Raw genomic sequence first — 24,302 nt, forward strand, 5'->3', positions numbered from 1 at the left:
TTATTTCTACTCCAGAATGTGGGAAGGGTTCTTACATAAATATATATTGCCGAATTATAGTCTGCGCGGGCAGACGGGCTGATCGGTAACAGAAGGTTACCTAATCATTAGCCCTGCAGTCAGTGTCCAATATCCCCGGTAAGGAGAGTCGGAGACTGCTGACTGGCTTGCGCATGTGGGGGTTTTGCCCGGTAATCGAGGGTTACCTAAGCAATCGCTTCCCAACAAGTGTCCAATGTCCCAGGTAAGGTGATCGGTGTGCACCGGTACCGTGGGAAAGGAATTTCGTTGGCACTTCGGGAATATATATGTAAAGTGGTAGTATTGGCGTGAGTCGATAGTCCTCATTCTGATCGCCCACCACCAAGGATTGGTCCATCTCAAAGTCGTCGTCGTTGGTATGTCAGTAGTGGAGTTGGTCGGCAGATGTCAGAAAGTAAAGTTGAATAAGTTGTTTCTAAAGTCGTCAAAATCAGCAGTTCTGTTAATTACATATAATCAAAACCTTTAAACATTATACATTCATATATCCTACTTGTGTACAATACTCAATAAAACACTGATAATATAAAATTATCTTACATGGGGGCTCAACCTACGAAAGTATACATGTGATTACGCACACAACGATAATGATGATGCGTTCAGCTAAAAAGAACAAAAAGCAAAGCGGACCAAATGAGAAGCAACAAAGAGGACAGCAGAATAAAGAAAAAATAAAGGCTGATGAAGGAAGGGTAAAAACGGACGAAGAGAAGACACCAGAGGCGAAAACAGGAGAAGCTGTCAAAATGGACATAAACAAAACTTTTTTTGTCCCATTTGACGAAATAGAAGAACCAGAAAAAAAAACAGAGAGCGAACAACATGTTGGGCTTCGTGGCGCAAGAACAGAAGTCACGATCCACCACGACGCAAAATACTCAAATATCAGCGCGGAGATGAGCAACAACAACGAATTGAGTGAGGTGCTCAAACTGCTGGCAACAAAAATTACACAAAACGATTCCAGTAAAAATAATATCCCAATCGAGAGCTTTTCTAAGGTTGTTCCTGAGTTTGATGGAGTGTCAATTCCAATTCAGCAGTGGATAAAATGTTTTGATGAAAATGCCGACGCCTACGAATTGACTGACAAGCAGAAATATGTGAACGCTCGTATAAAAATTAAGGGAACAGCAAAGTTATTCCTGGAGACCACCACTGTGTCGGATTATCATACGTTGATTGGATTGCTGTTGGATGAATTTGACAAGACCCTGACCAGCGCTGAGGTACATAAGCAGCTAAGCGAACGAAAGAAACACGAAAACGAGAATTTTCACGAATACGTCTTAAATATGCGAAAGATAGCTGCTCTTGGATGTGTAGATGATGAGTCGGTGATCCGTTATATAGCCGAGGGAGTAAAGCTGCGTGACGATCTAAAATATCCCTTATACAGTGCTTCAACATTCAAGGAACTACGAAGCCGATTCGAAACAATCGAAATTATGACAAAATCAGCAGTGGACCGCAAACAAGCAGCGAAAAAGTATGACGTCGGTAAAGCAGGAACTCTGGGAAAACGATTTGACCAGAATCAAAGGCATTGTTTCAACTGTGGATCAACGCAACATATGAGAGCCGAATGCAAGGAAGATACTAAGTGCTTTAAATGCAACGGCAGTGGACATACATCCCGTGATTGTCTGGGCTTAAAACCAAGCGTCAATATAATCAGCGAACAAGGAAAAGGTGCTGTTCATCAATAATAAAACTATGTCATGTCTAGTCGATACAGGAGCTGACGTGTCTCTTATGCGAATGAAAATATACAAGGAGAAATTTGCTGAATATCCACTGCAGAAAAGTTTTGCTAAATTGTACGGCCTAGGAAACATTGTCACATCTGTGCTGGGTGCGTTAGACGTGCAAGTTCTGGTTGATGGAATTCGTACGGAACATAAATTTCTCATCGTTCCCGATACAAAACTCAATGTTAACATAATTATTGGCTACGACTTTCTCAAAAAATGTATTGTTGTTTTGGAAAATGGAAAGTATGCTTTTACAGAAGGAGATAGCATCGTTGAGGCAGAGGCTGATCATAATGTTTTCAATGTGGTAAGTCAGGACATGGAATTAGACGTTCCTCAAAAATACCAAGCAGCAGTCAAGCAGTTAATTGATAATTACAAGCCGTCTAAAGTTGAGCGAACCTGTCCTATAAAGATGACAATTATCCCTAATTGTAAGAATATGGCATTCAGAGAGCAACCAAGTCGATATGCAGCAGCAGAGAGAGATAATTCGCAACCAAGTAGAGGAATGGTTGGAACAGGGCATTATACGAGAATCCTACTCTGACGTGGCGAGTAAAGTTGTTTTAACCAAAAAGAAAGATAAAACGTTGAGGCTATGCATAGACTACCGTGTCTTAAATACGATGGTACTGAAAGATCGATTTCCGGTCCCGCTTATAGACGAAGTTCTCGATAAGATGCAAGGCGCGAAATATTTTTCTGTCTTCGACTTGAGGAATGGATTTTTTCATGTCGAAATCGATGAGCCCAGCCGCAAATATACAGCTTTCGTGACAAAAGAGGGACTGTCTGAATTTAATAGAGCTCCATTTGGCTATTGTAATTCGCCTGCAGTATTCGTAAGGTTTGTCACATATATTTTCCAACAGCTGATAAATGAAGGTATTATGGAAATGTATATCGACGACATAGTTGTTTTTGGGCGAACAGCCGAAAAGTGTCTAAGCAACATCCAGCGCGTATTGAAACAGGCGCAGCAGTATGGACTCGACATAAAATGGTCAAAATGTCAATTTTTGAAGGAGCGTATCACTTTCCTTGGTTACGAGATAGAAAATGGGAAGATATGGCCTGGGAAAGAAAAGGTAAAAGCTGTAAAAAAATTTCCGATGCCAATTAATATCAGAGGTATTCAGGCGTTTCTTGGACTTACTGGCTATTTTCGCAAATTCGTAAAAGACTACGCTTTTATTGCCAAGCCATTAACGGAACTGCTGAAGAAAGATGCCGTTTTTAAGATAGAAGGAGCACAAAAACAAGCAGTAGAACAACTAAAAGCAGCACTAATAGAAGATTGAAGATTTGGAGTCAAAGCGCCAAAACACAGTTGCATGTGGATGCATCAAAACATGGCTTTGGTGGAACATTGCTGCAGCAGCACGATGGTAAATGGCACCCGTTTTCTACTGGAGTAAGAAAACAACACCACAAGAGGAAAAACTTACCAGCTATGTACTTGAGGTAAAGGCAGCATACCTAGCAACAAAGAGACTCCGCCATTACCTGTTAGGAATAGAGTTCGACTTGGTAACAGATTGTGCGGCTTTTAAACAAACGATCTCCAAAAGAGATATTCCCCGAGAAGTAACGCCGTGGCTGATGTACTTGCAAGATTTCACCTTTAAAGCAGAGCATCGTGCTGGAAGCAGAATGCAGCATGTTGACAGCCTGAGTCGTTTTCCGGTGATGATCGTGACTTCCGAAGTTAATGCACGGATCAAAAGAGCACAACAGAGTGATGAACACTTAATGGCAGTTAGCGAAATTCTAAAGCAGAGACCCTATGCAGATTATGTTCTCAGAAATAACCTTATCTTTAAGCAGGTAAAGGGCCAAGATCTGTTGGCAGTACCAAAATGTATGGAAAAGGAGATAATAACAAACTCACACAATTTTGGCCACATGGGAGCGCAGAAAACAATTCACGCAATTCAGCAGGACTTTCATATACCACACTTGGAGAAGAAAACTAAGCAGGTAATTTCCAATTGTATCGAGTGTATCACCCATAATCAGAAATTGGGGAAACAAGAGGATTATTTGCACGCTATCGACAAAGGCGACACACCCCTCTCAACGTTGCATGTGGATCATTTGGGTTCATTGGACAATACATCGAAGAACTACAAGTATATATTTGCTGTCGTAGATGGTTTTTCAAAATATACTTGGCTATTTCCTACAAAGTCGACAAATGCGGAAGAAGCTATCAAACACCTGGAATCATGGGTTTCAATATTTGGCAGCCCGCAGAGAATTATCAGCGATAAGGGAGCGGCGTTCACATCGCATTCATTCAAGGAATTTTGCGCAACGAACAATATTGATCACGTCGAAACAACAGCTGGCGTACCAAGGGGTAACGGACAGATTGAACGGGTTAACAGGGTTATCATTTCAGTACTCTCAAAAATGTCAGCAGCGGAACCAGCAAAATGGTATAAATACACATCGCAGGTGCAACAGGCCATAAACTCTCACATACATGCATCAACTAGATACACGCCGTTCGAAGTCATGTTTGGTGTACGTATGAGAAACAACTCCAGTGCTGAGCTTCTGAGGATCCTTCAAGAGGAGATGCTGTCGAACCTGCAAGAAGAACGTAAGGAAATTTGGCAAGAAACCAGGCGCCAAATCGAAAAAGCCCAAGCTGCTTACAAGGAGAGTCACGACAAGAAGAGAAAGGGGCATCATGGTTATCAGCTAGGCGACCTAGTAGCCATTAAGGTGACGCAGTTTATAACTGGAAGGAAGTTATCCAACAAATATATCGGCCCGTATGAAGTCATTCGAGTGAAACGGAACGGCAGATATGATGTTAAGAAGGCAGCTGAATTTGAGGGTGTACTACAGACCTCTACAAGCGCTGACTTTATGAAGCTGTGGCGCTATGCTTACTGCGAGGAAGAAAATGAAGAGCAGAGTGAAGAGGAGGAGACATCTGGGACAGATGTTTTGAGGATGGCCGAATGTAAAGTGGTAGTATTGGCGTGAGTCGATAGTCCTCACTCTGATCGCCCACCACCAAGGATTGGTCCATCTCAAAGTCGTCGTCGTTGGTATGTCAGTAGTGGAGTTGGTCGGCAGATGTCAGAAAGTAAAGTTGAATAAGTTGTTTCTAAAGTCGTCAAAATCAGCAGTTCTGTTAATTACATATAATCAAAACCTTTAAACATTATACATTCATATATCCTACTTGTGTACAATCTCAATAAAACACTGATAATATAAAATTATCTTACATATATTGTTAGGAATATTTATTTATTTAATATTATTTTAGGTACTTATTGCGTAAGCCCCTTGTGCTGGTCTCCTTTCTTTTGGCGTGTGCTGAGTTTGCATTTTTGCTGGGTGTTGATCGCTTCACCTGGGAGTAGCGTTGGCTACGTCGTCTGCTTGTGACGAACCATGGGATCCATGGTTCGTTACAGGAGTTTAAGGCTAAGAAAAAGAATAGGCCCCCCATTACTCTTCCTAGCATTCAGACCAGTGCTCCATCTCCATCCTCATCTTCCACCTCTACTTCCACCCATACAAAAAACTAACTTCCTCTCTTGTAGTTACCTACCAGAATGCTAGAGGCTTGCGTAGTAAGCTCAGCACTCTTTTCCTTGAGAGTCTCGCATTCTCATCCCACGTTATTGTGTTCACCGAACCCTGTTTAAAGCCGGACATCCTTAGTTCCGAAGTTTTGGCAGCTCGGTACACAATTTTTAGAAATGACCGTTCGTCTCGACGTGGAGGTGGCGTCCTTATTGTAGTGGAGTCAAACTTCACGTCGGAACATTTCATGGCCCAGGTTCAACAAGACCTGGAATTCCTGTGCGTAAAACTGATTCTCCCAGGCTTTTCGATTGTCATTACTTGCTCGTATATTCCACCTTCCTCGGATATCTTAATATACGAGCATCACCTGTCCGCTTTAAAAACTGTTTCTTCCTTGCTATCAGATAAAGACCATATGATAGTTCTTGGTGATTTAAATTTGCCAGGTACTGTTTGGTCTTCGGTAAACGAGTCTAATAACCTTGTGCCCATGTCACGACATGACTTTATCGACGGCTTGCAAGACCTATCCCTGTCTCAAGTCAACCATGTGAAAAATTCCTTGGGTCGATTGCTTGATCTGTGCTTTGTCTCGGATCCGACCATAGCGTTACCGTAGCCCTTCCGCTCAGTATACCTGAAGACTCCTACCATCCTACATTCGAAGTGTCAGTCGACATTGGCTCTACTGTATTGGATCGAATGGATAGGCTATCTGAACGTGCCCGCTGCTTTCGTAAAGCCGAGTTTACGAAGCTAAATAACCTTATTATGCACTTATGCACTTATGCAACCTTATGCACTGACGTTATGAAAGGCACAAACATTTTTTACAATGTACTTGACACATTTTTTGATTCTTGTGTCCCACTTTCTTGTCCGGTTAGATCTGGAAAGCCTCCTTGGTTTACCAAAGAGTTATCCAGTCAAAAAAATTTAAAATCAAGACTTTATAAACGTTATCAAACAATGATCAGGCAATTGCCGATCTTTTTGCCAAATTTTTCCAAACAACCTATTCTCATGAAAGCTACTCTGGTCAGCCGTATCCATACAGTTTACCAAGGTAGATTGGCATCTTCAGCCCCTTGTTAAATGAAAGCTCACTCAACCATTCCCTTTTAGCACAAAACCTTGACCTTTTAGGGTTTCCGCCTAATCTTTTGAGATGGATTTCTAGCTACCTTTGTTCTAGGTCTCAAAGAGTCCTCTTCAAAAACTCCTTCTCTTCACCTGTTACTTCTGGAGTACCACAGGGCAGCCATCTAGGCCCCCTACTATTCACACTCTTTATTAATGATCTGCCTTCAGTATTAACAAACTCTCGAGTACTCATGTATGCGGATGATGTTAAACTTTGTGTCCAGTATAAGGACATTTCATTACACTCTCGCTTGCAATCCGATCTCAATAACTTTCAATCATGGTGTTGTGCAAATATGTTACACCTAAATGCCTCGAAATGCAAAGTAATGACATTTCATCGCTCCAGCCCCCTTTTGGCTCCTTATAGCCTCTGCGGTGGTTCTCTTGAGAGAATTACCTTGGTTGATGATCTTGGTGTTAAATTAGACCCAAAGTTAAAGTTTTCTGAACACATTTCTACCATGGTAAATAAGGCTATGGGTGTGCTTGGGTTTATAAAGAGGTGGTCAAAGGAATTTGACGACCCCTATATAACGAAGACTCTCTACATCTCGCATGTTCGTCCGATTTTAGAGTACGGCTCTTGTGTATGGTGCCCCCAGTACAAAGTACACCAGGACCGTATAGAATCAGTCCAGAAAAACTTTTTACTTTTTGCTCTGCGTGGCCTTAACTGGGATGCAGGTGTGAGACTGCCATCTTATCCTCGTAGATTGGTTTTAATAAACCATCCAATCTTAGTCGTAGAAAAATGCTTGGTGTGATTTTTATGCACAACCTGATCAAGGGTGACGTAGATAGCCCTGACTTGTTGAGCCGCATAAACTTTACGATTCCTATTAGATCTACTAGAAACTTCATTCCTTTGTTCCTTCCGCTTTGTAGATCGAATTATTCCTTGCACGAACCATTTAGGGTACTTTGCTCGGACTTCAATTCCCTCTACCACATAATATCAACTAATTCCCTTCCTCTTCTTAAATCATTAATACTAACATACCTTTCCCGTAATTAGTTATATTTCTTAGCTATCTTTGCATGTTTAGCTCTTTGAGTTGTGTTTAGCTCTAATTTTCCTCGAACTTTAGTCGAACACCTATCTTTCCTACATGCTCGCGATCGGTTCGGTAACACGCGTCGCGCGTCATGCGGTAGCGCCCCTCGGTCGGTTGGGTGGGAGGAGAGCTGCGTTTCTGCCTGGGTTCCGCGCGTAACAGGCTTCGGCTTGGTGTCTCATGGGCCACTTGATGGTGCAGTCATTGCATATCAACGTCCAGACATTCACTGTGGACACTATTACTAATAATAATTATTTTGCTATCCACAATGCTTTTGCTAAAATTGTATGCAATGCACAATAAGATATTAAAGAAAAAGTACGCAACAACCACTTTATACACACAAATATATATATAATAAGAATTCCCGAGTTCACAAGTAGGTTTTTAAAAAGATATTTTATTTAACCGAACTTATAAAATAGAACATAGGATATGATAATGAATTCCCGAACTCAATGTTAGAAAGTCTCAAACGGAACTGTCTTCCTGTTCTCGAGTTATTGAGACCTCTGTTGGGAAGCTTAAAGCTTATCTCCTTAAGCTTTCGGCTTCGGCTGATATTTCGTCTTCGTGATTGAGTGATGATGGCTTCGGCTGAGAGAGGCGAAGCTTCGGTTGTGAGAGGCGTTGCTTTGGTGAGAGCGGCTGATAAGCGATGCGTCGGCCTATGTGTGGGAGGCTTGGGAGATGCGTCGGCTTGGATGAAACAGGCGGCCGTAGCTTGTGATTGGTGTCAGCTTTCATCTTGAGAACTCACTTGTTTACAAGAGTTCTCCCTTCTATTGGAGTGTGGGACTGATTCTGAATTAGTCATAGTGTGGAGTGTGGGAACGAGCTGATAACGTATTGGTCAGCGACGTTCTATTGCATTCCAGAGTTTTGAGTTGCATGGAACTTCCTGTTGATTTCGGTATGGACGAATCATGCGTTGTTTATTCAGGTGTTGGGGTATCTTCTTATATGTTTATCTTATTTCATATAGATGCGAATACATGGGTGTAAGGGTGAGTGCTGGGCATACGCATAACGTGTATGGTGTGGGTGTGGTTATGAATATGTCAAGTGCTTAACGTATACTTAATGCATATGTGGGTGTAGGGGCATTATGGATATGTTACTCCCCCGGCATTTCTTATAAGCCTGTCCTCAGGTTTTTACTTTAGGGTATAGGGAGGGAATTTCCTCTATAACTATTGGGGTACTATTTTATTCTTCTTCTTTTTCGTCTTCTTTCTTAGGTTTTACATATCTAATAGTTATATTTTTAGGTATTTTCTTAAATTTGACAATTAGATACCAAGTTATGCTTATTATTGATAAAATGAACATAATTATTATAACTATCTGCAATATATTACTATATTTTGTTTGTTGTATAATTATTTCTTTTGTCTGTACATAAGACAATGGTTCTAATCTAGTTATGTTATTACTCACATAGACATTTTGTGTAAAATCTAGCATTGAATTAGTTATTTGCGAATTCGTTTAATTGGGTTGAACAGTTGTAAATCTTAATTATATTATTGCCTTCGATTGTTATTTCTTTGTCTAAGCAGTTTTGGTTTAATTTGGATTTTGGAAGGTTCCATGTTAACAATATATTTGGTTCAACGTAATTAATTTGGAACTTCTTAAAAGTTCTTGTGTATGGACATTTAGTGGGTTTATGCTTTAAAATCCCTTTTATACAATTGTCTTCTATTATTTGCTTAGTTTCCTTGCTATATATTTTGTCTTCGTAAATATAATATTTATCTAATATTAATTCTGTTAAAATATTATTTTGGTTATCTGGATATAGCACAATTTTATATACTGGGATATTAGCAATTTCGCTCGGAATATTGGAGATTATATAAATTTCGTTTGTATCAACTTTTAGCCATGTAGAAGTTTTAATATTTAGCAATTTCTCAGAATTTATATGTTTCAGGTAATCTTGTTTTAGTAGTTTTGGGTTAAAAATACCAAGTCTAGTTAGTTGCATTCCCATTTCTATATCCTCTATGTATTCTGTGAAATGTTGTAGGTTGAAGATTAAAATTTCTAATTGTTGATTTTTGTTGTTTTCTTCGTTTAATTGGTTTATTATCTCAATTACATGGTTTACTACTTCTATAACTAAATTTAGTTCGTTTGTTTGGATGCTATGTGTGGCGAGATTTTCTATTCTCTGTTCTAATTCTTTCTTGTCTTCTTGATCTAGTGTGCCAAATAAGTATTTATAGGCGGTACCTACGATATTTATTAGGCCTCTCTTGTTGCGTTTAGCAATTTTTAAGCCATTTATTTCCCTATTTAATTTATCTACTAGGTATTTTACTTGGATTACGTTTTCAAATTTATTAGCCATTACTAGAAGGTTTTGATAGGTTTCTACAGTTTTTGTTATATTAACTGTTAAGTAATGGTATTCATAGTTAATCGGGAGATCGATTGATCCCGTTTTAAATATGAGGTATCCGTTTCTGGACTCAATCGGATTTATTTCAATATTTTGTCCTACTGTTGTAAGGGCCATTAATGTCATGATGACGATGATTTTAATTATGTTGCCGTTGATCGTTAACTTCTGATTCGATGGGCGGCCTGGAATTATCGTATTTGCTAATATTGTTGTTGCTAATAATGTTGGTAGTATTATGTCGGGTCTTGTAATTATATGTGTATATTATTAGTTCAAATTTAGTGTATTTGTTTTCGAGGTCATTCTCACTGGATATGATCCTCAATTTTTCGTTCACTGTTTTATGGAATCTTTCAACGTCTGATATTCCATTTTAAATGGATGTGATTAGGATCTTGACATCTTCCGAGATAAGCCATGCTTGCAATGCTGCGCACATAAAGGCTGAATCTTTGTCGGCTTTAATTTCTTGGGGTTTTCCCATTTCATTATAGACTTTTAGTATCGCCCTTTTGGTTTCTAACCAGTCACGACTGTTCACTTCTATTAGTGTAGCGAATTTGGAGTATATATCGATACATGATAGGAACTGTTGGTTACCTATCAGATAGAAGTCCATTACGTAACGTTCTCGGATGTTTAAGACTTCCGGTGTTACTTCAAATGACAACTTGGTGTTTCTATGCTCGGTCTTGGCAATATTACACGTTGTGCATTCGTTTATTATGTTTTGTATCAATTTTTGGTGGTCAGGGTAGTAGTGTTTTCCCTTAAACCAATTGATGGTTTTCTCTATTCCAGGGTGAAGTAATTCTTTGTGGTTTTTCATTATCAATTCTTTGAATTCTGCGTAATTGGGTTCATAACTTTTGTGAAATTGTTTGGACTGATAATTTCTAAATACGCTTGTTGGAAAATTGGGAAATCAGTCTCGTTATGGAAATATAATGCACTCTTTTTGGTACATAGATAATCCTTAATGAGTTCTTTAGCCAAGGTGTTGGTCATTTCTTGTATGTGATTTTGATAATCAATTTATGGAAATAGTGTTGTGTAGATACTCAATCTGACGATTGAAATAGTTGATTGGTCGTTCTGTAATGGGGATATGATTGAGATTGTCTGTCAGAGACTTCTCCGAGTAGATTTTCGTTAACTTTAACTCGGGAAAGGGCGTCCGCTACATGGTTTTCTTTGCCAGGTAGATATTTGATTTTGAAGTCGAATTCGTTTAATTTGATCTTCCACATTTGTAGTTTCATGTTTGGTTCTTTGAGGTTGTTTAACCATACTAAGGGCTTATGGTCGATAAGTATTTCGAATGTTCTTCCGAACAAGTATGATCGGAAATACTTAGTGGCCCAAACAATTGCTAACAGTTCTTTCTCGATAGCGGAATAATTGATCTCATGTTCGTTCAGCGTTCGGCTGGCGTAGCAGATCGGTTCATGGTCTTGCGATAGGACTGCACCGATAGCCATGTTATTAGCGTCGTTAGTAACAGAAAACATTTTGTTAAAGTCTGGATACACGAGAATTGGGTCTGAGGGGATGAGTACTTTTAGTCTCTCAAATGCCTCGACATATTTCTCTTCTTTAGGATCTGTTGAGAGTAGCAGCAGCGAGTTGGCAGGGGGCTGTTGTTAACAGCCGGAGCGCGCTCTCTCTTGCCTGGCGCTAGCGAGTTGGCGGGCATCCAGCTCACTAAGCGGGAGTTCAGTATGCTACCCACCCCCGTACATTCCGGTACGCGTCGATCGTTTTATATTCACACCCACATACATACACACATACAATCAAACAACCGCGCCGTTTCGAGTGCCCAATAAATCAATTTGTTAACGATCATACTGTGCCTATTCATTGCGGGACACTTTGGATCTGCTGAGGGCTTATCTGCAGCACTAGGAAGCGCCCTACTACAAACATTGGTCCTTCGAGCCGGATTCTTGCTGAATCGAGATTGTCCCAGCAAGCATCGGTGGATTCCAGAGAGAACTGCAGATAAGTACGCTCATATTGTGCCGCCAATCGATTCCTTCCGCGATTGGCGTTCCGCACTATTCACGTCCGAGTGTCCACTTATCCATATGTACATATATTCTTATGTACATATTGTCCGCTCTCACTAACACTTTCCGTTAGCTATTCGCAATTATCCGCTACACAGCCACAATACCGGCGTCCGACACGTATGTATATATGCATGTGCATATGTTGTGCCTGATTCGCACACACATACCCCGCCCCCAATAAAACACTCATCCGAAGTGATTTATTGGCGTTGTTTATTGTATTTATTGTGTATATCGAATTGGATATTCTTACAATCTTATTTTCACTCAATACTTCTCATAAATAATAAACCTCATTAATCCCGGTGGGAAAATACCTAAAAAAAAATACCGATTACTCCACATCTACATACCACACTTAGTATATGTAGGCACGAACGCGTTCGTCCGATACGCGGTACCAGCACTCCGCTGCTTATGCAAATTTCGCAATTACCAAGAATTTAAGCATTCCAGGCGCCCCTAACGTGACCCACAGCCCGAGCAATTTCCCCCACATCCGGGATAAATTCATCCAACAAGAGGCACAGCTCATTTCCGCAGTCTTTTTTGCATTTTTCCGCGCCAAATTCCAAATTGCAAAAAAAACTAGAGGTGACAAACCAAAAAAAAAACCTAGTGGTGGCAAAAATAAAAATATCGCTCACGGGCCTCGTATCCATCGAGTAGTTAATATTTTTTCGCAAATCACCTTGTCCATCGCCCACTACGACTAAATCCATTCCAGTACCGATATTTAAACATATCGTAGTCTAGTGCGGATCCCGATTGTGATTCTTTTGTGCGCCAAAACCGCGGGGAACAGGAAAAATATCCTTTTTTCTTGCGTCATATCATCCGATAGTTTTCCCGAACACTTCCGTTTTCGCTCTAAGATCGTCTTACACATCACCCACTACGACGAAATAAAATCCAATACCGATATATCAAATATCGTAGTCTAGTGCTGATTCCGTTTTCGACTTTTTCGTGCATTAAAACCACTGCCAATAAGAAAATATCAATTTTCTTGAGGAATATCGTCCGATAGTCGTGCTCGACAGGAAAACAATTCCTTGTTGTTCTGCCTCTGGTGTGGTGTCCATTTCCGCTTTATCCGCACAGTCCTCATTTGGCGTTCATTTGTGCTTCCGCGTGCGGTCCTTCTTAGTATGCCAACAGGTGTGGAAGACAACAAGAAGTTTTTGGCGGTGCCTACGCCTGGTAGATCAAGGCCATCTAGCTCATCCGTGCCATCAACGCCGACCTCGGGGACTCAAAGGGCAAGGTCCTTAGGTACTCCAAGGGCTTCCACGAGTGCCACGGCGGCGACGACCAAATCGGTGCTGTTTCCTTCGCCGATCACGACTAAGGTGCTTTCGCCTCCATACCCGCAACTAGTCGATCCTCGCTCCACACTTCCAATGGCACAGCCGATTGTCACCTCCGCACGGGCCAAGTTTGTGGCAGCCATCGATAGGCTGACCACCTTGGAGGCACGGCTCACCACTCCAGGGACCGCCACCCCATCCTCCGCGGTCTCACAGGTCCGTCGTGACCAGCTCAAAAACATGTGGGCCAAGGTGGATGCTGAATTTGAGGCATGTTCGCTGGCAATGCTGTGCGAGGCCCCTGAAGACCAAGAGGAAATTCAGAAAATGTATGGCGAGTGCTATGAGGGCTATGAGCGGTGCGTGGCGGACCTCATAGCCCAAATAGACCGCCCAGACCTCCGACCTCCCGGGCCGCAGACCTCCCAGGGCGGTTGTCGGCTGCCCCCCTGTGACATTGAAGTTTTCGCAGGGGATTACGTTCGCTGGCCGACGTTCCGCGACCTATTCACAGCGATTTATATAAACAATCCGAGGCTGTCCCCGGTGGAAAAGCTGTACCACCTCACTACTAAAACCCGTGGCGATCCGAAAGCCATAGTAGAAAAGTCCCCACTTACCAATGACGGTTTCGAGGCAGCATGGTCAGCCCTCCGTAGTCGATATGAAAATAATCGACTCCTGGTGACCAACCAGATAAATATCCTGCTATTGCTGCCTCGCGTGGGTTCCGAGACTAGTCGTGCCTTGAAAGAGCTTCAGAGCACCATTCAAGGTGTTCTAACTGCTCTGGCCCACTCCAAGGTCTGCACAGACAATTGGGATAGTATTCTGGTGACCATCTGTGCATCCAAGCTGCCAAAACTGACCCGGGCTCTGTGGGAAGCGTCAGTGACTGACAAGAAGGAAATGCCTCCATGGACGGAAATCGACTCCTTCCTGACACAGCGGTACCTGACGCTAGAGGCCATGGAGAGCGACCCTTCCCAGGCTAGAAGCGATCCGCATCAGCAACCGTCCAAAGGCAGTCAAAATCCGCAATCCTCCGGAAGCCACGCCAACCCATTCCGGTCTCAAGGCAGTCCTCCTCCGAGGAACTTTCACTCCTTCAAGACCCACATTAATCCGAAGCAGTGCGATCTCTGCTCCAAAGAGAATCATCCGGTCCGGCTCTGCCCGCACTTCCTCCAAATGGACGTTGAAGCACGTTCAAGCTGCATCAAGACGAAGCAGTTGTGCTTAAACTGTTTTGCCCGAGGTCACCAGCTCCGAGAGTGCACCAGCGCCCACAATTGTTTCACGTGTGGAGCCCGTCACCATACACTGCTGCATCGCGGTACTCCTGCCTCCAGTGAGTCGTCCACATCCGCGCAAATTTCCAATTCGTCCGACGCTCAGCCCACCGTGCAAAATTATTTCACCTCGGGCACCAGGCCCGTTCTTCTAGGCACGGCAATAATTAACATTTGCCACCTGGGGACAAATTTCCGCGCCCGCGCTCTAATCGACTCGGGCTCCGAGGCTACGTTCATTACGGAACGGCTTTTTAACATCATCAAACTACCATTCCGCCTTATTCAGGCACAAGTCTCAGGCCTGAGTCAGTCGGTAGCAGCTCAGTCCAAGAAGCTCTGCCACTTTTCCATTCGTTCCCCGACTAAGCCGGGCTTGCAGTTGAAAGCCGCGGCTTACGTATTGCCGGAACTAGCAGGCAATCTCCCGTCATATCCAATTCCGCTAAGTGCGTTGCGAGATTTGCCGAACCTGCCATTAGCTGATCCCACCTTCTATGAGAGCTCGCAGATAGATGTCCTGATCGGAGCCGATATCCTTCCCTCCATCCTTCTGAGCGGTTCACAGACCGACATTTGTGGCTCTCTCCTTGGGCAGGAAACGATTTTCGGGTGGTTGCTTACTGGTCCGGTGCCCAGTGCCCCCCCGAACCGAATCGCATCTTTCTCCACACAAGTGTCCAACGTCCTCGATGCTCCATTAGACAAGCTCCTCACAAAGTTTTGGGAGGTGGAGGATCTACCAACCAAGTTAGTAGGAGAGTCCGATTCCTATTGTGAAAGCAACTTCCTACAAACCACCACGAGGGCAACAAGCGGAAAATACATGGTAACCCTACCATTCCGCGACCCGGGTCATCTCGGGTCTGGCCTAGGGTATTCAAGGTCCATCGCACTAGCCCAGTTCTTAAGGAACGAGAATCGGCTGAAGAGAGATTCGCCGTTGCACGAACAGTACGTTTCCGTAATCCAAGAATACTCAGATCTGGGCCACATGACAGAGGTCCCTCCGAGCCACGACTCCAACAACTACTATCTCCCTCACCACGCAGTAATCAAACCCGATAGCACTACAACGAAGCTTCGTGTGGTGTTTAACGCATCCAGCCCATCCGCGAACGGAACGAGCTTGAATGACCTCCTTCACGCGGGCCCGGTCCTACAATCCGATTTGACCCTTCAGATTCTGAAATGGCGCTACTTCCGATATGCGTTCAACGCCGACATCACCAAAATGTACCGTCAGATTTGGGTGGATCCAGAACACACTCGTTTCCAGAGAATCTTGTTTCGAAACGCAGAGGGGGAAATTCGTGATTACGAATTGAAAACCGTCACCTTTGGCGTCAACTGCGCCCCCTTTCTCGCCATTCGAGTCCTTCAACAGCTTTCCAACGACGTCCAATCGCAATTCCCCAGGGCTAGTCATATCATTCGGCACTTTATGTACGTCGACGATGTCCTCGCCGGCGCTGACTCCACACAGGAGGCTCAGCTAGCCATCCGCGAATTACAGGCCGCCCTCAGTTCGGCAGGTTTTCCGCTACGAAAGTGGACAGCCAACCACAAGGACGTATTGGCCGAGATTCCGAGTGACCACCTCCTCCACACTGATTTCCTGGAGATTGACGCACAGAGCACGGCAAAGACCCTCGGCATTCGCTGGAAAGCGACCTCCGACGAGTTCTTCTTTGTTCCTCCGGTGCTCTCGCTTGAGTCATCCTACACCAAGCGAGAAGTCCTCTCGCAGATAGCGAAACTGTTTGATCCTGCAGGGTGGCTGGCACCGTTCATCGTCCGCTCCAAGATCTTCATGCAGGAAATTTGGTTGCAGGAACTGGAGTGGGATGAGAACCTTCCGAACGAACTGTGTCAATACTGGCAAGCCTTCCTGCGTAGTTACTCCTGTCTCACCAAGATCCGTATCCCAAGGTGGATTGGTTCCCAGCCATCCGTTAAGGTGGAGCACCATGGGTTCTGTGATGCCTCAGAAAAGGCTTACGGCGCCGCGATTTATGTTCGCGTTGAGATGGGCCAGCGTATCGACGTGCATCTACTGGCAGCGAAGACACGAGTTGCGCCCGTAAAAACCGTATCGCTTCCCCGGTTAGAGCTGTGCGGGGCCGTGCTTCTAGCCGAAATGGCGACGGCTATCCTGCCAAGTATGCCGACGACAGGGTCTACCTGTTACTACTGGACAGATTCCACAATCGTTCTCGCCTGGTTGAACAAGCCTGCATGCCATTGGACCACCTTCGTGGCCAATCGAGTGACGAAAATCGCTCAAACCACCGAGACCCAAAAGTGGTCTCATGTGCGCTCCGAGCACAACCCGGCGGATTTAGCCAGTCGGGGGGTTCCTCTACAGGATCTGGTTGACAACCATCTCTGGTGGCATGGGCCCTCGTGGTTACAGCAACCACGCTCTCAATGGCCGCTCCAAGATCAGGAAACCCCCGTCATAGACCTCGAGCAGCGGGCTGTGAAAGTCCATTTCACAACCAGCCCACCCGAAGACTTCCTCGAGCGATTCTCCACGCTTGAAAAAGCTCTACGAGTCCGCGCGTACGTCCTGCGTTTCCTAAAGCGCTGCCGAAAACTACCGTACGCACAGGAGATCCATCCTACAAGCGGGGAAATTAACGAGGCTGAACGAACTCTTATCCTAGAAACTCAGCGCCGAGAATATTCTCAAGAGTATCACTCCTTACGTGAGAAGCGTCCAGTGCCTCGATCAAGTTCTATCCTGAATTTGAATCCGTTTATGGATCAACATGGGGTCATACGCTCCTGCGGCCGTGTATCTACGGCGCAAGGGCTGAAGTATGACGAGCGACATCCCATAATTCTTCCGTATAACTGTCGTTTGTCGCGACTCCTCACGCAGTTCACACACCGGATCACTCTTCACGGGGGCAGCCAATTGATGGTGCGACTTATCCGATCCAAGTATTGGATTCCACGGATTCAGAAGCTGATGAAGGGTGTCGTGAACTCTTGCAAAGTGTGCCTTATCCACAAAAGGAAGTTGCAAACTCAACTGATGGGGGATCTCCCCAGGGAGCGAACTTCATTCTCCCGACCGTTCACGCACACCGGAATTGACTACGCCGGTCCCTTCGAAATCCGCAACTACACAGGGCGGGCGTGCCTTATTACCAAGGGGTATGTGTGCGTGTTCGTGTGTTTCTCCACGAAGGCTATTCATTTGGAGCCTACGTCCGACCTCACCACCGAGAAATTTCTCGCTGCCTTCGCGCGGTTCGTCGCGAGACGAGGCTGTCCACAGAGTATCCACTCCGATAACGGCAAGACCTTTGTGGGCGCAGCCACAGTACTGGCCCGTGATTTCCTAGAAGCATTTAAGGACTCTGTGATTGATGCGTATAGTCACCAAAGGGTCTCGTGGAAATTCATCCCACCAGGGGCCCCACATATGGGGGGACTTTGGGAAGCCGGAGTGAAGAGCTTCAAAACCCTGTTCTATAAGGCCACGTCCACTCGTAGATACACCTTCGAGGAGCTCTCCACGCTTCTCTCGAAAATAGAGGCGTGCCTTAATTCCAGACCGCTCTCGCCTATGTCCGAAGATCCGACGGAGTTACTGGCCCTAACTCCCGGGCATTTCCTTACGGGGGGACCCTTAATGGCGACGGCGGAGCCAGAAGTTAAGGGTGACCTCACCTCGATCATAAATCGATGGCAACATCTGAAGGCACTCAACCAACAGTTCTGTCGTAGGTGGAAAGAGGAATACCTCAAGGAACTCCACAAGCGGACCAAATGGCAAACGCCCACGCCCAATCTGCAGATTGGTGATATGGTCGTCGTCAAGGAAGACAACTTGCCGTCTAATGAATGGCGTCTCGGACGAATCCATTCCGTGTACCCCGGCGCCGACGATCGGGTCCGTGTAGTCGACATCCTCACTGCACGGGGGGTCCTCAAAAGGCCCGTCGCAAAGGTCGTTCTTCTGTCCGTAGAACCTCCTCGCTCCATCCAACATTAACGAAGAGCGTGCGCGTCCCCCGCTTCCTATCCCGTTACTAACCCGTCTCCTATTCTTTGTCTTCTTCTTTCGCCATAGTTTCCGTATTTAGAGATGGCTCCACGGTCTCGTAACACCCGCACTTCGGAGAGTAGACGTTCTCGAGGTAGTAACTCCTACCGTTGCCGAGTCTGCTCCGGAAGCCATCCGCTCCGTGCCTGCCGACGCTTTCTTCGCCTGGACGCCGAGAAGAGACTCCGAGCCGTCTTGATTAACAAGTACTGCGCTAATTGCCTGGCTCATCGGCACTCCGGCAGAGACTGCCGCAGTACCAAGGGCTGCAAAGTGTGCGGTGGGAACCATCATACGCTACTCCACAACCGTGCGTCCCAGCGTTCAGGCCGCGCTTCCGGACCAGCCCCTCCGGCGGCTCCAGCCTCTAGCGTTGAACGACGCCGTCGTCTCCCCGAAAACCGCCCCGTCGTGGAAGATCCGGCACCATCCGTGGCTACGCTCCTCCAGAACCGGAGCATCAACGTTCTCCCGACGGCCCTGGTGGTCTTAGATACGGGTTCCAGAACCTTTGAGACAGTGGCTCTTATAGACCCCTGTACCCCAGTGAGCAGCATCGACGAGTCATTGGCCATCGCCTTCAAACTGCCCTCCACGCGGGTTGGCACCGAGAAGGTGTGCACTGCGACTGTCCGCGCCAAGAATGGAAACTTCCAAGTGGACGCAGTGCTGAAGGTCGAGCCCCGCCTGCGCGTCCGCACGCCACTACGCCCCGTGACCGAGGCGGTGCGAACCCGTTTCGACGACATTCGCCTCGCCAACGAGCGCTTCCATCGCCCATCCACTGTCTCCCTCGTGCTCGGCGCCGACGTTTACCAGAAGGTGATCCAACCCGGGTTCCTCGCCCTAGGAGAAGGTCTTCCCGTGGCCCAAAGCACCGTATTCGGATGGATTGTTTCTGGGGCGTGCACTCAGCCATAGAGGTTCTCCATTGCAGTCCTGCAAGGGGGGGGAGGATGTTGAGAGTAGCAGCAGCGAGTTGGCAGGGGGCTGTTGTTAACAGCCGGAGCGCGCTCTCTTGCCTGGCGCTAGCGAGTTGGCGGGCAGCCAGCTCACTAAGCGGGAGTTCAGTATGCTACCCACCCCCGTACATTCCGGTACGCGTCGATCGTTTTATATTCACACCCACATACATACACACATACAATCAAACAACCGCGCCGTTTCGAGTGCCCAATAAATCAATTTGTTAACGATCATACTGTGCCTATTCATTGCGGGACACTTTGGATCTGCTGAGGGCTTATCTGCAGCACTAGGAAGCGCCCTACTACAAACAGGATCTATTGTTGCTCGTTTCTTTAATTTGAGCGTCATAGGCTTGGCTATGTTAACGAAATTAGGAATGAACTTCCTATAAAATCCGCATAGTCCTAAGAATGACTTGATTTGTTTCGTGGTTTCGGGGATGGGAAACCCTGTGATGGCTATGATCTTGTTAGGATTTGGTACTATTCCTTCGGGTGTAACTATATGACCTAGGAACTCAGTTTCTTTCTTCAGAAACTCACACTTATCCATTTGTAGCTTGAGGTTTGCGTCTCTAAGCTTGCCAAAGACTTTTCTTAGGGACAGAAGGTGTTCATTCAATGAAGTGGAGAAAATTATTATGTCTTCTAAGTACACCAAACAGTCTGTGAAAATTAAGTCTTCCAAAAGATCGTTCATGCATGTTTCTGTTTTCCGGAAGCGTCTATCTTCTTCAGAATCATTGTAATGGGTGAACAGTAAGGCGATTTCGATTTACGAATTATTCCTTGCTCAATCATTTCTTTGATTTGCTTATTGACTTCTTCGTCATGTATTTGGGCATACTTGTATGGCTTTCTGTATACCGGATCTTCGTGTTGTGTTTGAATTGGATGTTTGACAATACTTGTGAAAGTCAAATGGTCACCATCTCTGTACTGCACATCGCTGAATTCAACCAACACCTTCTTCAATTTTTCTTTCTTTTCATCGTTCAGATGCTCTAGCTTTAGCTCGTGATATTCCCTTAGTTCATTATTGATAGCGGAAGTGAAGTATTGATCCCCTTCTGAGGATGAGTCAAGGCACTTCTGTGAGATATTATCTTTTTCTGAAGATGTATCTTTGCACTTATGTGCGGTCTTAACCTCTTCAATTGCTTCTCCACTAATAATGATTGGGAATGTTCTTTCTCCTAATCTTACAGTATTGTCACTGTAATTAATAATGGCTTTGCTAGCCATCAGATATTCTCTTCCTAGAAGGATATCGTAGTTGTCCGAGAAGTTATACAGGTAGAACTTCTGCTCACTGGTACAGACTTTGTTGGGGGGCCTAACTATACTTTTGGTTAACTTAACTGGTCCGTTGATGGTATGGACCATGAGAAATATGAAAACCTTGAGGTTTTCTATATTTATGGGGGCATTCGGAATGTTTTCTTTTATGATGTTTATTGATGATCCCGAATCCACGATACCTCTAAGTATTTTGTTATTTAATTTTATGTTTATATAGGATCCCCCTCGGTTTCTTCCGAGGCTGTATGATGAAAATTTACATCCATTTTCATCTGGTCGCTTTGACTTTCCCTAATCCTTTTAGTAGGTTGATTGGGCCTGCTGCCACTTGGTTCTGATTCATTTGATAATTAGCTGGATTCTGTGCTTGACCTTTATTCAAGGAGTTACGAAACTCCTGTTGCAATCCAGGATTGTTATTATTGTGTCTAGATGTACCTGAACCAAATGGATTCTGAGCCTGATGTGTATTACTACTAAAGTTTTGGTAATAATTCCCATTATTCTTCTGAGCGGACTGCTGCGGTTTATGCTAATCTTTATTGGTATTCTTATTTTCTACCTTAGCTTCGTACAAGCCTTCTTCTTGAGCGGCTTCTTTAAGTTTAGACAGTGTTGTTATGTCTTTTCGGACTAAGGTCATAAATGTCCTATCAGGGAGTTTACGCGATATTACATCTTTAATTATATTATTTAATGCGTTGTGATAGATCAGGGTGTTGGCTGCACTGTTTTCTAATGCTAGCTTATTGGTAACTACAAGGGCTTTAGTTTCTAGATCTTCTACAAACTTACGAAGACTCCCATTGAATTTTGTGAAATAGATTTGTCGCAGAAGTTCTTCGTATGGTGTGTGGTCCTTGAATTCGTCTATCAGAGCATTCTTCAGTTCCATCCAGGTGTTGGGTTGCACCATTTGTGAGAGTCGTTGGGCTTCTTCGGTCAGCTGCACCTCAACTGCTCCAAACAGTATTCGTGACTGTCTGGCGTCTTGCGTCGGGTACAGTTCTTACACGTACTCAACGCGTTTAATGAAGGAGCTCAGCTTTCCAGCTGATCCGTCATAGGCTGGCACTTGTCGAATTGACAGTAGTGCTTGATTTAGGTGAATTTCACTAAGGGTTGCAGGTGGTAATGCCATTTTGATTTGTAATTGATTTTAGTTCACTTCACGTGTTTCACTCAATGGATTATTTACTTGTTGATTTATTTAAATCGTTGCTGTTGGTGATTTATATAATCGTTGCGATTTTGGGTTACACAATTATTGTTTTGTCTAACGTTTGTGTTTGGCCTAGTGCTGCGTTGCATCTAGGTTCTTTGGCGGATTCACTTTGACTAACTAGCTTCGCTGATCTCCAGCAATCTAGTCGTTTAGATTGCTTCTAATAGATTAGTACCAGAACAATAATGTTAGTGTTTGTAAATCCTACCGGCTGCGCCAATAAGAATTCCCGAGTTCACAAGTAGGTTTTTAAAAAGATATTTTATTTAACCGAACTTATAAAATAGAACATAGGATATGATAATGAATTCCCCAACTCAGTGTTAGAAAGTCTCAAACGGATCTGTCTTCTTGTTCTCGAGTTATTGATCTCGAGACCTCTGTTGGGAAGCTTAAAGCTTATCTCCTTAAGCTTTCGGCTTCGGCTGATATTTCGTTTTCGTGATTGAGTGATGATGGCTTCGGCTGAGAGAGGCGGTTGTGGGAGGCGTTGCTTTGGTGAGAGCGGCTGATAAGCGATGCGTTGGCCTATGTGTGGGAGGCTTGGGAGATGCGTCGGCTTGGATGAAACAGGCGGCCGTAGCTGGTGATTGGTGTCAGCTTTCATCTTGAGAACTCACTTGTTTACAAGAGTTCTCCCTTCTATTGGAGTGTGGGACTGATTCTGAATTAGTCATAGTGTGGAGTGTGGGAACGAGCTGATAACGTATTGGTCAGCGACGTTCTATTGCATTCCAGAGTTTTGGGTTGCATGGGACTTCCTGTTGATTTCGGTATGGACGAATCATGCGTTGTTTATTCAGGTGTTGGGGTATCTTCTTATATGTTTATCTTATTTCATATAGATGCGAATACATGGGTGTAAGGGTGAGTGCTGGGCATACGCATAACGTGTATGGTGTGGGTGTGGTTATGAATATGTCAAGTGCTTAACGTATACTTAATGCATATGTGGGTGTAGGGCATTATGGATATGTTACTCCCCCGGCATTTCTTATAAGCCTGTCCTCAGGTTTTTACTTTAGGGTAAAGGGAGGGAATTTCCTCTATAACTATTGGGGTACTATTTTATTCTTCTTCTTTTTCGTCTTCTTTCTTAGGTTTTACATATCTAATAGTTATATTTTTAGGTATTTTCTTAAATTTGACAATTAGATACCAAGTTATGCTTATTATTGATAAAATGAACATAATTATTATAACTATCTGCAATATATTACTATATTTTGTTTGTTGTATAATTATTTCTTTTGTCTGTACATAAGACAATGGTTCTAATCTAGTTATGTTATTACTCACATAGACATTTTGTGTAAAATCTAGCATTGAATTAGTTATTGCGAATTCGTTTAATTGGGTTGAACAGTTGTAAATCTTAATTATATTATTGCCTTCGATTGTTATTTCTTTGTCTAAGCAGTTTTGGTTTAATTTGGATTTTGGAAGGTTCCATGTTAACAATATATTTGGTTCAACGTAATTAATTTGGAACTTCTTAAAAGTTCTTGTGTATGGACATTTAGTGGGTTTATGCTTTAAAATCCCTTTTATACACTTGTCTTCTATTATTTGCTTAGTTTCCTTGCTATATATTTTGTCTTCGTAAATATAATATTTATCTAATATTAATTCTGTTAAAATATTATTTTGGTTATCTGGATATAGCACAATTTTATATACTGGGATATTAGCAATTTCGCTCGGAATATTGGAGATTATATAAATTTCGTTTGTATCAACTTTTAGCCATGTAGAAGTTTTAATATTTAGCAATTTCTCAGAATTTATATGTTTAAGGTAATCTTGTTTAGTAGTTTTGGGTTAAAAATACCAAGTCTAGTTAGTTGCATTCCCATTTCTATATCCTCTATGTATTCTGTGAAATGTTGTAGGTTGAAGATTAAAATTTCTAATTGTTGATTTTTGTTGTTTTCTTCGTTTAATTGGTTTATTATCTCAATTACATGGTTTACTACTTCTATAACTAAATTTAGTTCGTTTGTTTGGATGCTATGTGTGGCGAGATTTTCTATTCTCTGTTCTAATTCTTTCTTGTCTTCTTGATCTAGTGTGCCAAATAAGTATTTATAGGCGGT

At 43.7% G+C, this 24,302-nt stretch overlaps 3 protein-coding genes across 3 annotated transcripts; all 3 read left to right on the top strand.

Moving 5' to 3' along the window:
- Positions 1 to 374: 374 nt before the first annotated feature.
- On the top strand, positions 375 to 1,719 carry LOC121405119. The gene is made up of 2 exons (XM_041595720.1): positions 375 to 1,374; positions 1,491 to 1,719. The coding sequence occupies exons 1-2, from the start codon at positions 633 to 635 to the stop codon at positions 1,538 to 1,540; spliced, it is 792 nt and encodes a 263-aa protein (XP_041451654.1). The 5' UTR covers positions 375 to 632; the 3' UTR covers positions 1,541 to 1,719.
- Positions 1,720 to 11,707: 9,988 nt separating this feature from the next.
- On the top strand, positions 11,708 to 19,723 carry LOC121405138. Its single transcript, XM_041595748.1, has 2 exons — positions 11,708 to 11,720; positions 18,739 to 19,723. The coding sequence occupies exon 2, from the start codon at positions 18,754 to 18,756 to the stop codon at positions 19,630 to 19,632; it is 879 nt and encodes a 292-aa protein (XP_041451682.1). The 5' UTR covers positions 11,708 to 11,720; positions 18,739 to 18,753; the 3' UTR covers positions 19,633 to 19,723.
- On the top strand, positions 12,650 to 18,743 carry LOC121405137. The gene has a single exon (XM_041595747.1). It carries the CDS (start codon positions 13,201 to 13,203, stop codon positions 18,658 to 18,660), a length of 5,460 nt encoding a protein of 1,819 aa, XP_041451681.1. The 5' UTR covers positions 12,650 to 13,200; the 3' UTR covers positions 18,661 to 18,743.
- Positions 19,724 to 24,302: the final 4,579 nt, after the last annotated feature.

This window comes from Drosophila obscura, unplaced genomic scaffold (assembly GCF_018151105.1).
Source record: "Drosophila obscura isolate BZ-5 IFL unplaced genomic scaffold, ASM1815110v1 contig_75, whole genome shotgun sequence".
Taxonomy (NCBI): domain Eukaryota; kingdom Metazoa; phylum Arthropoda; class Insecta; order Diptera; family Drosophilidae; genus Drosophila; species Drosophila obscura.